The sequence below is a fragment of the Megalobrama amblycephala genome, linkage group LG16 (assembly GCF_018812025.1).
Source record: "Megalobrama amblycephala isolate DHTTF-2021 linkage group LG16, ASM1881202v1, whole genome shotgun sequence".
NCBI lineage: Eukaryota > Metazoa > Chordata > Actinopteri > Cypriniformes > Xenocyprididae > Megalobrama > Megalobrama amblycephala.
The window spans coordinates 16581688-16598362 of record NC_063059.1 but is presented as its reverse complement, the minus strand read 5'-3'; the positions used below and the strand labels follow the sequence as shown (position 1 = coordinate 16598362).

Here is a 16675-nt window from a genome sequence, read left to right as displayed (position 1 = left end):
ATGCATTCTCTGAACTCTAAGGATTATTAAAATGTTCTGGACTTCCTCTAGTTTCTTCGAATTGGGAAACCATTAAGAATCTCTGGAAGCACTTTATCTGCAATCTTACTGACCCCATCTCACTGTAAGACACTGGTATACATAAATATTTGAAACATTTTACTGACATGAATGTCATTTTTGAACAGTGTTGGGGGACAACGCATTACAAGTAACGCAAGTTACGTAATCAGATTACTTTTTTCAAGTAACTAGTAAAGTATCGCATTTTACATTTACAACAAAATATCAGCGTTATTTTTTTAAGTAAGTCACACAAGTTACTTTGTTTTTGTTTTCTGTCCTCATGTTGAGAGGAATCGTAAGTAGTGTTGTGTGCGCTGTGTGAACATGATAGTTATTGTAGTTCTAAACTAAATGTGAGCATTTACTTGTCTCACTTGCACAAAAACAGATTCAGTATTCCTCTAAATGAATAAAAACAGTGAAATGCAAACTCAGAATATTACACAAACCGGCAATATTTAAATGTTAAGTAATACAAATATTGTATGTATTTTATCTCACTTTGCTGCTGACCTTCAATGATCTAATTCAACCATACCATAGCAAACCATAGCAAAAATGACTTTGTTTCAATTTTGTTGCTATTGCTAAAGTAAGAGTGTCAAACAACTTTCTTCTCCTGTGTCCTATTCTTCTGCAATACAGAATAAATATCATCAATATTTTAAGCTACATGGGCTCAGGTTTATTAATATATATACATAACAGTGTATATAATATACCATAGAGCTGTAATGATTTAATATGTAACCCTATTGTTATATCCATATATGCCCTTCAGCATCCTCAGCTTTGATCTTCCTTGTTACTACTTGAAGATGGGTGAGAATAGTTACATCAATCATCCTGTTCCTTCAGACAGTCCCTAATCTTGACAACACAACCCGACTCTTCAGACGCATGTTCCCTGGGAACTGGGAATCTTCTACCACAATTCTGAGGGGGCATCTTAACCCTAACTTTTTATTACAAATCTATATGAACAGGTGTCCACACCTTGACAAATTTACATGAAAATTTTGAATATACAAATCAAATAAATTCACAGAGCCATTAACAAAAAATAGATATTTTCATAAGAGCATAAGCATAAACAGATGAAATGTATGATGTTTAAGGTCAAGAGAAAAATTTAAGTGGGGGGTGGGGGGCTTACCCTCATCTTTAGCCTATACTTGAACAGACATCTGAACAGCAACAAAGTTAAACAGGTTAACCCGGACACCGCAGTTCTGCAATACTATGATCTACAAACCATAAACTGACACTTAAAAGTACAATTAAATTATATTTTTTAATATTTATAATCCCTAAAGTATATAATCAATATTAGAAACATACTGTATGACTACAGCACAGGGCCATAGACTTAATCTACTCAACAGTCTCTCAATGTGACTTTTAGTGTTTTTAACTAGGTCTACAAAGACACAAAACAAATCTTTCTCCCTACTAAAACAAAGCATTTTCTCATTTTGTCTCTATATAAGTCATTACGGTTCTTAAGGCAGTTCAGTCTAAAAATACACTTCTAAAAAGGCTTTTATAGTCATCTTGTTTCTGAAGAAAAACTATAAAAAATATCGCCCTGTATTCCAAACTGTTCCGTATGATTCCATATCCCGCCATATCAACCTGCATGGGTGTATAAATCCTCTATAAAAACCTCTAGCCATTTCCTCATGAGAATCTGCATCATGACAAAAGAATTCCAGCATGCTCCAATACAGGATTAGGTGGATTATGAAGTTAGATTTATGGTCTGTCAAGAAGTGTTTCTACCATGGCCTCCACATAAACTTAGAGTGTGTGATGATGGAGGAGTTCAGGCTGTCCTCAGCTGATGATGAGCTTGCTTCGGTCTCTGTCTCCTCCAGGTCGGAGCACAGATCCTCACTGGAAGGGTTGGACGGGGATGGGGACAATGCTGAGGACAGGTCGGACACACTGCGGCCTCCTGGACTCAGCGCCTCTCCGGCTGGCCATGATCCACTGGAAGAGGAAGGCTCTGAAATGAGATCCATGATCATCTCCTGAAGGTGATCCTCATTTAATGGCATGCACTCCAGCAGGTGGTTGAGCAGCTCTGCAGCCACCATGGCATCGATCCCCGGGCATGTGGACACAAACGTGTGCACCTCATGCATGCACTGGATGTAACCTGCTGCGAATCTCTCACTGGCCTCTTGACTCACAGCTTCAGCCTCTGGAAGTCCAGACACACAAGCTTTAAATAATTTTCACTGCAACCAATTCCTCTATGTATACTGCAACTGAGATTAGGTCATCTTACCCTGAGAACGGTTCTGTAGGATGTTCTCGACTCGTTTCACTGTTAGTTCAAGCACCTCTGCGTTCTCCATCTTTGTGTGCAACTGAAGGAAAAGTGAGATAAATATGTATAAACATCTATAATATTGTTTATAAAGTGAGGTGAATATCTATCTATCTATCTATCTATCTATCTATCTATCTATCTACTGACTGTCAGTGATAGAGGTAGTAAAGAGGAGATCAACTTACATCGTTATCTGTGAGCAGTGTCCTGAGATCCTGCAGGCTTTCATTAATGCGCGCTCGCCTCTTTTTCTCCACTATAGGTTTTCGAGTCTAAAGAGAAAAACATGCAATACATGTGGTGTGTGTTTAAGCATACCACAGACTTCCATATCATTTTTGGCATTAAATGACAACGTAAAATGGTCTTACCTTTCTGTCACCTTTTGTAGCATAAAATTCGTCCTCCTCCACCCCGAAATCGTTTCTGAGTCTAGCCGCGGGGGCCATTCCAACCAGGTGCTTGGTCAGCGCTCCGCCGTCCGGAACCGCTCGGTCCGTAAAATAAAGCAGAGTAGCCTAAAGATACAATATTTGATCTCCTTTATTGTGTTTTGAGTGCAAATCAAACGACACTGGTAGTTTATCGATGTGAGGCTAGAGTAAGGGTTTTATAGTAGCTCATTTGCATATGAATGAAACATTCGCGTGCTCGCACCAGCCAATCGGCGCGCGCGCTTTTGTCTCTGTCTCCGAGAACACACATAAGCGAAGCTGCCGAATTGAATTCTTTTTGTTTATATCTATAGATAGGCTATATTTTCTCTTCAGCAAACGCTTATATGAGTGTTGTAAACATGACTGTAGGATACAATTAATCCATTATATAGCCTATATGTATCCATTATATGTGTAGGTATTGCACGCACAATATCTTATACACATACATAGCCTACTCTTCCTTTATTTTCCTGAAATCCTTTTTTAAAGTTCTCAATTTGCTGGCCACTTGTTGGCTGAGTTTCCTTCAAATATAGTTCAACTAATCCGTTTAAATAATAGGATATAATAATAATTGAATTGTTTTAGTTTAGAAAATGAAAACAAAGTTCATACTAAAGGAAGCACAATTCATATTTTATGCACAAGATAAAAAGGTTTTTAAGATCATGAGAAATCTGTTCAAAATTGAGTTGTGCTCACAGAGGTCGAGGGGTCGTGCGGGTGTAACGTAATGCCGTCAGTTGGCAGCTGCACGCGGCAGTCAGGGCTGAATAGAATAGAGCGTGGAGAGGGAGAGGGAGAGGGAGGGGTGGGTGAGCGACAGGTGTCCAACTGTTCCTCTGGCGCCCGATGGTGCTCTCGACTGACTATAGAACAGATAACATTCAACATTCATGACTATAAAGAAAACATTTAATTCAGGTAACATTTCATTCCAAAATCCAAATAAAAATAAAAATACGAAACAACATTATAAAAAAACTATAAGCCTGTATAGGACCATAAAGATGTTTGGGATTGTTACATTGTTCTGACAATTAAGCACAATTGTCCCGCCAAATTCTCATTAATGCGTATGTAGCCTACTTTAGCAATGCTGCAATGCATCTATCCTGGTTCGAACATTCAGTTTATAGTTTTTCTCAATCGATTTGACACATTTCTCCAAAATGAATATAGTTGCTCTCAAAACAATTAACACAGCAAACTAAACACACTCTTATGTTGGCAAAACGGTTCACTGCATAATGAAGCACTGCATTTTATTCTAGTAATGTAAATCAAAAATAAATACTAACATCAAAACTACAAGTGTGTTCTCTGTTGATTAACAGAGAACACACTTGTAGTTTTGATGTTAGTATTTAACAAATTCAGCTGTAGCTACACAAATACACAAATTAAATTACGTTTTTCGTGTGTTTTTTTCCGTTGCTAACAAGCATTGTTCAATGAAGCGACATTTTCAAAACTCTTCATAATATACAGGCTGCATTACCAAGATGAATCTTGGCCAAACAGTTAATCTTACCTCCAAAACTCACCCTGACCAACAAAACACTTCATATATGTCTCAAGATAAGTTAAAGGTGATAAAGAGGATATTTTCGTCGACTGAGAAACCAAAGACTGTTACTGAGTTTTTGAAATGAGCGCATGCGTCAAGAACAACCCCCCCTCCTTTCGAGGGAACGCCTCCCAAAACTCATGCACGAGTATTGGAAAACGAGTGTTTACCACCGGCATTCGCTGTATCGTGTTAGTGGATTCATTATGTCAGACTCACCGCAGGTAACTCATAATCTGCCGTTGTTACTCCTGTCTCCGGACAAAAACATTGCATGCGGCGCCTGTGGATTGTGGAAAGTTACTGGAGCGCGCAGCCGCGCTCGTCTCTCACAAGGAACGTCATGGCAGTGATTGACAAGCCAGAGGGCCAATCCGCACACGTCTCTCACAAGGAATGTCACGGCAGTGATTGACAAGCCAGATTGGCTGATGTTTTTAAGGCCCTACCTCGTGCACAGATGATGTATATTAATATTATTCCTTTCAGTGCACCTAATAAATAGTCTTTTATCAGTTAGTAAAGACAGTTTCAAATAATATTGCAAAAATGTATAAAACAAAACATCCTCTTTAGCACCTTTAATTCCACCATAACACTGTGTTATGAATGACTGAGAATTGTTGCCACTGACCACAGGGAGCATTACCACAGGGAGCATTACATAAATGATGAACTTAGATCTTGAAGTTTAAATGATTTTCACATAAATCAGTATTTCATTATAGAATGAGAATAAGATCTTTTCATGGTACTGTCTGTAGCATAAAGAATAAATGAGAAATGCAGTAATTAGTTTTTTTTTTTCTGTATCTTTACACAGTAATTTACTTGTGAAAAATAAGAAGTTTAAACAACAAAAAAATCCTTAAGCAATAATTACAAAAACAAACAAACAAACAAAGAACTATCAAAAACAAGTACAGTATAATGACATATGTGCAGTATTGGAGTTCCAGCTGTGGCAGGAGGCCTTTCTGTGTGGAGTTTGTATGTTTTCTCAATCTTAACATTGGTTTCCTTTTGCAGAGGGTTTACTCATGGGTTTAGCCCACAATCCAAACACATACAGGACAGGTGAATTGGAGACTGTAAGTTTGCCCATAAGTGTTTGTCTGTGGTGGACTGGCCATCTGTCAAGAGTGTTTTCCTGCCTACGACCCGAGACACTGGTAAAGACTCCAGCCTCCCCACGACCCTACATAGAACAAGCTCTTTGGAAAATGTATGGAATGGAATGGAATGGATGGATGGATGGCTGGATGGATGGATGGATGGATGGATGAATGTATAGTACTATGAGGGTTCTAGTCCTCCCTCTCTCTGCCACTGTTCTTTCCCCACCAATGTGTCTTCCTTGATCCATGTTTCCAAAAAAAAAAAATAATTCTGAAGCCAATCCCCCAATTTACCAAAAAAATTACTTAAAAAAAATTAACTACTGTAAGAGAGACTAAAATAGGACATGGGTTGTCTTTCAGCTGAAATTGTAATTAGTTATGTTTGGATAAAAAAAAAAAATAATAATAATATTTACAGGTTGTTTTGTTTTGTTTCATTTTTTCTCATTTGCTAACAAGCATTGTTTAATACTGAAGCCATGCACATTTTCAAAACTCTTCATAGGGTTGCCAATCTTGGCCAAACAATTAATCTCACCTCCAAAACTCACTCTGACCAACAAAACACTTCAAATATGTCTCAAAAATGAGCTTGTTCCATCATAACTGGCAAAAATTCTAATTCAGAAAACATACATGTCATTCTTAACACACTGATCTAAAAAACACTAACAGGGAACATTACATAAATGATCAAATTTGATCTTTGAAGTTTGAATGATTTTTCACATAGATCAGTATTTCATTATAGGAGAAGAATAACATTGTTTCTTTTACTGACTGTATTACTGCACAAAGAATGAATGAGAAATGCAGTATTTTTTTCTATATCTTTACATATAGTAATTTACTTGCAAAAAATAAAAAGTTGAAATAAAAAAACAAAACAAAAACAAACAAACAAACAAATGTTCTCTCCATGTTGACGTTGGTTTCTTCTGGGTCTCCCCCACAATCCAAACACATACAGGACAGGTGAATTGAAGAATGTAAGTTGCCTGTAGGTGTGAGTATGAATATGAAAATGGGTGCAAGTGTGTCATCCCTGTGATGGACCAGCCATCTGCCCAGGGTGTTTTCCTGCCGATTTCATTGAAAATATTCTGCTAAAATTTTATATTTCAACATAATTTCGGCAGAAATGCAGAGTTTGCCATTATTCTGGTTTGAATGTTCTTTTATCAGTTTTGAATGCAGTGTGTTAGCATTCGATAAATGTACTGCAAATATATAGTGTTTTGTAGATGGTGAAGTATGAATGACAAAAGTGCTCATGGATTTTGGAAAATGTTGTCACTGAATGCATTTTGTGTGAAAGCAATGACATTTTTTTCAGTTTGGTCCACAAAGACTTCTGTTTCCCTGAATGTGTGAAGAGATTTGAAAAGGCTTCAGTAAGGTCAAAGAATTTCATCAACATCATAGCATATATTTTCACGAATCATGCATTGTGGGGAAAAAAGTCATGAATGCTGTATCCATCCTTTTGCCTCAACTTCTCCACAAGCCTCTGCCATCACTTGAAGAAGACCTGCTTGGTTGTAGGGATTGCGATCATATACTTTCCATCTCCAAGAGAAGAATTTGCTGGAAGGAACACCATCCTGAAATGTGGGTGATGCTCAAACCACTCTTGCACCAGTGCTGAATGGTGAAATTGAACATTGTCTCACACAACTATATGCAATTTCGCTCAATTTGCTTCTGATCACCCTGCGGAAAGTGGATTTCATTGAGTGAGTTTAAAAATTTAGGAGCCTTTCTGTGTTGTGCGGCCCAGTGGACACCAATGGATCGCAGCACTCGTCCAGGGACTTTGACTGTGGTACAATGTTTATATTGGGCTGAACTCTCTCTCCAGCTTCTCTCAAAGACCATAATTTATGACATGGTCAAATAGGGTGGCTCTGATTTCATTTGAAACCTGTCTGTACCCTATCCTTCTACCTCTCCTCCCTCCTCTTACACCTTTCTTTCCCTTTTCCCTTTGTCCATGTCTTATATTTTCTTCTCTTGTTCTTTGCACATTGCCCTCCACTCTCTGTTCTCCCTCTTCTCCTCCTTCTTCTCCTCTTCCTACATCCTCAGCTCTTCTTGGTCCATCTCCTCTTCCTGTACAATCTATTCCTTTCCCCTCATCTCTTTCTACCTCTTCCACTGTTCCTCTCCCTCTCAATATTACCCTTCCTCTATCCTCTTCCTCTTTTGTTGTTGTTTTTCTTTTCCTTTTTATAGTTTTTGTAATTGAGATAGCTGTGTAAATTAGGAAATTAGCATTTTCTGTGTTGTGTGTATTAATAACTTGGCAGATATCTATTTGGGACAAATTGAGAACATCCAAGTGAAGGGAAGGAAGGTGTGTACAGGTTTGGCTATACTCAGAAATGAATGTCAAACACCGACTTGTCACCAGGCCTAACTAATAGGCTACAAAAGTGGCATAAATGGCCCACATGATATTTCTCTTTAAATCTAGTGATGTGCACAGGTTTGCGTGATAGTTAAGGTTATGTGTAGGATTAGGAGATAATATTAAATATATGAAAATATATTACTACTTGTTATTGGTTTGTCTTCTGTGAAGTACATCATAGGTAACCAATCAATCCAAACAAGTGAAAAGAATCTTTCATCTTTTGACAGTATTGATGAAATCCAAATTATGCATACAGGACAATATGGAGTGGAGGATGACATTGCTCTACACATTGGTAAGTAGATATTATGGAATGGGGCTCTCTATATTTTAATAATGGTCTATATAAAATGTATATAATCAATCTGTTTATGATGCTGTACAAGTGCCGTGTTGGTGATTGGAGTCATTAATAATCAAACTATTTTCATATATCAGGGGGAATAAGTAGATCAGTGATTTTGAGGCTGGGCAGCCCTCTCATACACAACAGAAGAAGAAGAGGACTCAATACACAAAAATCAAACCCACAGCCATATTTCATTGGTTTGATATTGATTTACATACTGTATCAGTCTCCCCAAAGCATGTCAATGACAAGCCAATGAAGACTGTCTTTTTACAAATATTTACATAATTGTACGTGAATAGGTAAATACAAAAAAAGAAATGACTATGTATACGTTGCAAACCACTCCTTTATTAATAATTGTTAAAAACTGTACATAGAAGTGATAGGGAATCAAATGCTACCCAGTATTAGTAGATAAAGAATGCATTTAATTTAAAAAGGATTCTAACACTGAAATTTTGTTCATTAAATATATAGTGTTAATTAAATAAATAAAATTATTAATAGGGGCCTTCTACAATGCAGGCTACAGTAGCTTTACTTCAGAGAGGAAGTAGAGAGAGTCTGAAATGGGAGCTATTCTGGACTAGATCCACCTCACACACATGCGTGCAGTGAAACATATCTATAAGATACATATTAGAGGAGGGTCTACCACAGTCAGCAAATACTGTCTGTATACAGCACTGCACTGTGTGTGAAAACATAGACTGGCAGTATACATCACACATATACATTCTTGGTAGACATATGTACAAAGCGGTACATACAATTGTCCAAGTAAGTCATATGCACTACATAAACATATATATGCAAACACCACTGTTAAAATGACAGGTATTTCACCAGGGCCTCCACATCTCTAGAACTGAGAGATCATGTGGCATTCTCACAGGAGTAGAACACTGATTCTGAGACTGGGTGGCTCTCTCGTACAAGGCAGGAGAAGGAGGGCAGGTTTTTGGACTCTCCAGCTCATCACTTTGCTTGGAAGAAACACTTGTCAGGGAGTTCTTGGGGAGCTGAGAGCAGTCCTTAGCTGATCGAGGTAGAGATTTGAGCAAGTGGTTGAGCAGGCGGGACCCCACGGTTTTATCCATCCAGTCGCAGGAAAGTAGCAGGTTGTGAACTTCCTGCATGCACTGGATATACCCAGTACTGTACCTCTGTTGGGCCTCTGCATCCAAGACAGGGTCTGAATGTATGGGAAAATATTTTTAATTGTTAATCTAGACATCACCAATGAAATGAATGTATCAGTGAAATTATTCTTGAGTTCTATACTAAGTCTATTTCCTTAACAGTAATCCAGAAAAGGCCAAAGTTTCAACTGGAATTGGAAAACTTAATTTTTCAATTTCAAAGCAATAAAACTAAACATATAGTGCAAACCAAAACACTGCTGAATAACTATGGCTATTGCAAATTTTGTACAAATCCCACTTTGCTAAATGACATTTACTTACCAGAATCTCTATTGCTCTGGATGTTCTGCAAATGTTTCACCGTCATCTCAAGAATATCAGCCTTCTCTAACTTAGACTGCTGTTTGTTTAAAAACAAAATACATTTATGATGAGTCTAGTGGTACTGACGTAAGATTGCCTGGTTTAAATACTGTGACAAACATCTTTAGATTTTTCAATACTGTAAATCTGTAACATGCAAGAATGTAATGAACTTTAAAACACTTACATCAAGCCTAAAAGCACCAACTACCGTCTCTCTCAGCTGATCTAGACAGTGATTTATTCTTTCCCTTCTCTTTCTCTCAATGAGGGGTTTCCTTAGCTGAACAAAAGTCAGAGGACAAAAGGAAAGTAGGTTAAGTCTATGCATTTTATATGCTCAAGAACATTTCGTAGTGATTTCGTATAATACCTTTCTCTCCTCTTTGGCGCTGATGTGCCTTTGGCCTGCATTCTGTTGGAGGTTAGCAGCAGTCATCTCCAGTGGCTTCTGTGCAGTATAGACTGAGTTTCACTCACTCCTGTCTCAGTGTTGGGTGTTTCTAAGGCCCTCCGCGCTGCGCATGCCCTTTATTTATAGGAGGGACATTAGCATCTCAATGCACAAGCTCTTTGCCTGAGATATTTTCCCACACGCTCGCTCCCATCACTCACAAATGACAGGTCACCGCCTCTATTCAATGCATGAGCCCCCAAACACACACACACATAGGCCTACTCAAAGCAAACAACAGATGTCCAGCCTAGAGGCGTTCCGCACACAGAAACTACACGCTTTGTGTGTCACATGAAAACCCAAGATGGTTTTCCAAGGTGGCTCGGCATTCCCAGGATTTGTGTTCTGTTACAGTCAACCACCTGAGACCTGAAGTGTATTCATGTCCTGTCCTTAATAGACCCAAACGAAACCAAACCAATCCCAGAGGTATACAGAGCCAGCACTCTGAACCATTGTGGTTCAGAACCATATGGCTGAAACAAATCATAGATAAATAGACATTGTTTTGGCAAAAACATAGTCTAATTAATGAACTGTATAAAATTACAAAATATAAAACATGAGACAACATGCATTAATATAGCTGTCTAAGAGAAGTCTTAGAAAAGAGGTCTAAGTAGGTAGACTGTAGCCATAAGTTGTATCGCTATCCTCCAGCAGAGAATGTGAGCAGATGTCAGAGGGCTTTGACCACGGGCAGATGTTTGTGAATTAGTCTCTGATCTGTTTGACTAGAGCCACGCGACTGCCAGCAGAGCACACAGACGTGGGAAACTCCACCGGACAAAACCGCTCATTGATCCACGGCTAATGAGTGTGACCCGGTGCGAGAAGAAGGGGGAAGCAGGAATTGGGAAGTGCCCAGCACAGAGCTGCAGGCAGGTGTACACAGTTTTCTCTGTGAAAATGCGGTGTAGCCTACATTAACAGAACCTACGTTAACGCAGCAGGACGTCCTCGGTGATATGTTAGAATGCTAAATACGGTTCCCACCCCAGATTTATCCCAGTATAAAATTTAAATCTAAGCAGTGTTTTCTATACCGCGTTTTAGCTGCTGCGCTTTAGGCTATAGCCTATGGCAAAAAATATGTACAGCGAAAAATACATCTGCTGAACGGCTGCTCGCGCTGTTCAACTTACAGTTTTTCTCAGTCGCTTTGGTGCATTTCTCACATCACTATTTACATTTGCACAACAGTTAATGCAGTTCTCAAAACAATTAGTACAAACTGCAAAACCTAGTTGATAACCTGCAAAAGCGTGTCACTTGCTCAAAATGGATAGGTTATTCCTCAAAAGCAAGTATTCGTGTCAATGAAAGTGTCAGTGTCATCAAGATGAAAAGTCCTGACACCATTGTTTATGAACAAGATAGTTAAATGGCTTTGTCATGTTTTCATTATGACAGTTTACTCTGTCAATGTTTTCCAATGCAAAAAAGTCAGATCTTGGTGACACTACCTGAAAATGCTCAAGACAGCACTATATACTATTTGCACAGCCATTTGAAAAATACAGTAAAGTTACACATTACTGTATTTAGTGAGGTAACTGAGTACAAGACACTGAATATGAATGTTTCACATTTTTACTGCATATGCTCTTTGCAATTCTAATTTGTTCACAGCATTGTGCAAAAGAAAAAATACACCCTTATTTGCAACAAACATAAACTCCCTTTGGGTAGAGCTGTGCACAACTGTAAACAATATTGCAGTACATATGGCAAATCTTTACTGTAACACTACTGTACACTACAATACACTAAATGTGTGATGCAGTAAAGCTGTATGTCTAAATGTAAAATGTACAGTGACAAGTTCTTGTCCCACTGCAAGCTTCATGTATGACACAATGACAGTAGTGCAGTGCAGATTGTTTAGTGCTGAATTACTGTCCATTTATACACACCTGTTCTCCCAACGAAATGTTTGAATAATTGAATTTACAGTAGTTCTCCCAACATTTGGCTGCACCCTTCGACCAGCCTCAGCCATTGTGAGGCCATGACTGACAACATGATCCACAATTGTAGCCCTGATTTCATCAGGGGTCTGCCTATTGGCCTCTTCTTCCTCTTCCCCTGTTTTGTCCCCTTCCCCTTCTTCCCCGCACCCTTACCCCTCTTCCATGAGGCTGACCTTCCATTTCTGTGTCACAGTATTGTAGAAATGGTACACACGTCCTGCTTGGTTCGTATATGCTTGTAAAGTGGGGGTTTATGGGATTCACCTCTGACAGTGATTGTAGAGAAGTGGCTTATCATTGGTTGCAACTAATGCTTCACACACCCCTTCTCATCAGTGAAAGTTGAGATTCACTTGAGAGAAATTGTTCAATTTAGGAGACATTTTCAGGAAAAAAAGATTTTTAAAAAATGTGTAAAATTTGCTTGACAGATTTTGACAACTAGTTCAACATTTTTGTATGTAATGACTCAAGCAATGAAATGAGGACTGTTAGTTTTATATGGATTGACTATTCAGCATTCACAAGTATAGTTAATTTTGACTGACATGACATAAGCAAATGATAATGTTATAAAACAGCAGAGAGTTGTATGAAAGCAATTGATGCATGTCCAAAAGCATTTGCAGTTTGTTCGAAGGAATGAGAAACTGCTACTATGATGTGCAAAAATGACTAAATGTTGTGGAGGTTGAACTAACTGTTGTGCAAATGTAAATAGTGATGTGAGAAATGCACCAAAGCGACTGAGAAAAACTGTAATAAAGAGATATTAGTCTCATGAACCGGTTCTTTTTGGTGAGTCCAAAACACAACACAACCAGTGGACTGTTTTCCCATTATTTATATATTTTTCACAACACTTCTCATTGTTTATTTTGACCTGCGTCGTGTACCGTAACTATTTGTAGAGCGCGGATTCTCCGACTGCCCCACATTCGTCATGGGGCAAATTCCAAACGGAATAATCGGCTATCCTACTCACTCCGAAAGGCAGAGCCCTTGAAAGGGCACTTTGGAGGGAGCAGGGCACTTGTACCATAATGAAGCCGTTTGGAACGCACTTTTGGCGAAGGGAGCAATGAAAGGCCTCGTAATTTCCTCATTAGGTTTCACATGGAATGTTACCACGACATATGGGAAGCCGTTTTAGCATTTTGTTCTGACTATCTATAAATATATTTAAAGATAGTAACAATTGTATTTTGACGAGTGATAATTATAATTCGACTAGTCAGAGTGACAATTAGAGATATCTGCAATTATAATTGCACTAGTAAGAAATCCGATTTGAGATATCTGTAATATATATTTTGACTAGTCAAAACTCCATTTAAGATATCTGTAATGATGTCATAGATATAAATACGCGTCATTTATCCGCAAACGTAATTAGTGATATCTCTAATTCGGTTTCGACTAGTCACGATTATATTTTAAAATATCTGAATTGTACTTGCTCCTAGTCGAATCTGCTGTTGCGTGACGTGAAACTACATTTCCTCAGCACCACCCAGAGTTCCTCCCCGCCTCCCTAAACATTTAAAATCTAAAAAATAGCCTACACCAGATAACTTCTGCCTGATATATCACGTTGATATTACAATTTATCAACATTACGACAAAATGAAAAACATAAACGTAAATTATTATGGGGCTAATGAGATAATATGATTCCGGCGCTATCTCTGACAGCTATATTACCTTAGAAAATGGTTCATTGACAACGCAAAACAAGCCCGTGATTTGCAAATAATGCAGTTACTATTCCAGTGTTAATAACATACACAGTTACTTTTACAGTAATTTTATTACCTGAAAACCAGGTCAGGCCGTTCTGAGATTTTTTTGCACGCTCCTCGAAGACAATATGGTTAGAAAAGGGGGGGCTTAGCAAAGGGGTGGTTTTGAGTACACAATTAAGATCTATAAAATAATTTCGACTAGTCAGAATGTTCATTCAAGATATCTACACTGAAATTCTTCCTAGTCACAAAGCTGAGTGCAGATATCTCCAAAGAAAGATCCTCCTAGTCAAAAAGCAGACTGAGATATCTATATTTAAATTGAAGATATCTTTAAATGAGTTTTGACTAGGAAGAATTCCGATTCAAGATATCTACAACTGTAATTTGACTAGTAATAAATTACTTAAAGTTATCTACATATGTATTTTTTGGATATCTTAAAAACGATGAATTAAATATATCTCCAATTTGATTATGAGAATTTGATTATGATTAGAGATATCTCTAATTTAATCGCCACTAGTGCAAATTATAATTTGAGATATTTCTAACTTGGTTTTGTCTAGTCACAATCAAATTGGAGATATATTTAATTACAATTTCTACTATTAAAAACTCATTTGTAGATATCTGAAAATATTTTCCAATTGAAGTCAATGAAAGAATATGACTAGTCATAAAAGCATTGTAGATATCTGTAATGTATATTACGACTAGTCAAATTAACATTGTAGATATCTTCAATGCATATTATGACTAGTCACAATCAGAAGAGAAGAGATATCTGGAACTGGAATTATGACTAGTCAAAACTGATTTATGACTAGTACGGGAAGTACTTAATGCTAAATCGGCTTGCCATACAGGACAACGCTAGGCAGCGAAAACAAGAATTGTTGTTAAAGGCACAATATGTAAGATTTTTGGATTAAATAAACAAATATATATATATATATATATATATATATATATATATATATATATATATATATATATATAATAATAATATATAATATATAATAATATATAAAACATTAGGCTATTTTGTTGACTGGTGTACTTAAATTATCCCAAATGTTTCCAACAATGTTTAAATCCAGAGAAATCAGCTATTTTAACCAGTGTAACGGTTCGTGTCATTGCGTCGCCTGTCAATTATGTCATATCTGAACCCTTGATTTCCATAGAAACCATGGAAATGCCTAAGACACTTTAATATGTTATGCGTTTTTATAAGAAGCAATACATTTATCGACAGAAAACAAATCATTGTTGAATTGTTCAACACAGATGGTCTTATTGTTTGAATCTCTTGTTTTCTTGATTTAACCCGGGTAACATGTTTGTACCATGCCTCAGAGACAATGCTATTTTGTCAAGTGGCTATCATAGCATAATCAGAAAGAGCTTTAGTAACAGTAATACAGCATTTTTTCCACCATACAATATATTTTAAAATGAATTGCATTCCATTTAGCAACACAAGTCATTCAGCTTTATTACAGTTTTTCTCGATTGCTTAAACGCTATAACCAGGCTTTTGAACTAAAATTTAAAAACATAAACAAATATTGTTCACTCAAGTCAGCATAGCTTGAGCTCAATAAGCACACAGTTACCCAAGTGGAAAAAGTCAGAGTCAAAATTTATCACACTCCAATCAGAACCTTCAATAGATAGATAAAAGAGCCCCAGTCAGTTAATTCAGTTTTGGAACAATGGATCCAGAGAGACGTGATTGAAAAGGTCAAGGACACCAGAGAGGAGGAGAAGGAGGAGGAAGAGGATGAGCAGAAGCAGTAAGGAGTGGAGGAAGAGGAGGAGGATGACGATGAAGTGCAAGGGGACAAGGAGTCTCAGATGAAATTTGTGGCCACTAGTTGACCATGTCCTTGTCCATGGAATGACTATGAGGGAGGCTGGGCAATGAGTTCAGCCAAACTTAAGTTGCTTCACCGTTGCCACAATCATAAAACCTTCAGAGAGAAAAACAGGAGGTGTACCTCAGTGTACTCTACTGTAACTTTTGAGTGCTGTACTGCTGACGCCCCATGGTGAGTGCCATTATCTCTACTCTCCAGACGCATAAACCACTCACCACGACTATAATTCTTACTGCTGCCGATGTTTCTCTTCTAGTATCCGCCTTCCTTGATTCTGGGTCAGAGGGAAACTTCACCATTTCCTACCGTCCAGGCTCCAGAAACGTCAAAGCAGATGCTCTGTCACGTATCCATGCTCCAGATGAAAACGCCGAAGAACCCGAGCCCATCCTACCTGAACAAATGATCGTCAGTCCCATCTCCTGGTCTCAAGAGACTCTTCCCTCTTCCAATGCCAACACCAACACTCCGCCGGGTTGCCCCCAGGGCTTGCAATATATCACCAGAACACGGCGCACTCCACTGATCCACTCAGCACACTCCTCACTAGGCACTGGCCACCCGGGGGTCAATGAAACCCTCTCGCTGCTGAAGGAGCACTTCTGGTGGCCCAATATGGCTGCCGACGTCAGAAGGTACGTGCAGGGATGCAAGGAATGCGCCATTTCTAAGAGTCCACGCCACTTACCATCCAGCAAGCTTCTTCCTCTGCCCGTTCCCAACCGACCCTGGTCACACCTAGGAGTAGACTTTGTCACAGATCTCCCAGCCTCCAATGGATTCACATGCATCTTCGTAGTCGT

The 16675-nt window shown here is 38.3% G+C and overlaps 2 protein-coding genes across 2 annotated transcripts; both read right to left on the bottom strand.

Moving 5' to 3' along the window:
• Positions 1-969: 969 nt before the first annotated feature.
• Positions 970-3278, bottom strand: her13 (hairy-related 13). Its single transcript, XM_048160106.1, has 4 exons — positions 2776-3278; positions 2590-2676; positions 2360-2441; positions 970-2272 (listed from the first exon to the last, which is right to left on the bottom strand). Exons 1-4 carry the CDS (start codon positions 2851-2853, stop codon positions 1845-1847), a joined length of 675 nt encoding a protein of 224 aa, XP_048016063.1. The 5' UTR covers positions 2854-3278; the 3' UTR covers positions 970-1844.
• A 5362-nt stretch (positions 3279-8640) lies between these two features.
• Positions 8641-10537, bottom strand: her8.2 (hairy-related 8.2). Its single transcript, XM_048161537.1, has 4 exons — positions 10185-10537; positions 9999-10094; positions 9770-9848; positions 8641-9498 (listed from the first exon to the last, which is right to left on the bottom strand). Exons 1-4 carry the CDS (start codon positions 10248-10250, stop codon positions 9146-9148), a joined length of 594 nt encoding a protein of 197 aa, XP_048017494.1. The 5' UTR covers positions 10251-10537; the 3' UTR covers positions 8641-9145.
• Positions 10538-16675: the final 6138 nt, after the last annotated feature.

Coding starts and splice junctions, on each gene's coding strand:
- her8.2 (XM_048161537.1), bottom strand. CDS start 10,250: ATGACTGCTGCTAACCTCCAACAGAATGCAGGCCAAAGGCACATCAGC. Junction 10,095..10,184: donor GCGCCAAAGAGGAGAGAAAG/GTATTATACGAA, acceptor ACTTTTGTTCAG/CTAAGGAAACCCCTCATTGA. Junction 9,849..9,998: donor TTGGTGCTTTTAGGCTTGAT/GTAAGTGTTTTA, acceptor TTAAACAAACAG/CAGTCTAAGTTAGAGAAGGC.
- her13 (XM_048160106.1), bottom strand. CDS start 2,853: ATGGCCCCCGCGGCTAGACTCAGAAACGATTTCGGGGTGGAGGAGGAC. Junction 2,442..2,589: donor CACTGCTCACAGATAACGAT/GTAAGTTGATCT, acceptor CTTTTCCTTCAG/TTGCACACAAAGATGGAGAA. Junction 2,273..2,359: donor CCTACAGAACCGTTCTCAGG/GTAAGATGACCT, acceptor CTGGACTTCCAG/AGGCTGAAGCTGTGAGTCAA.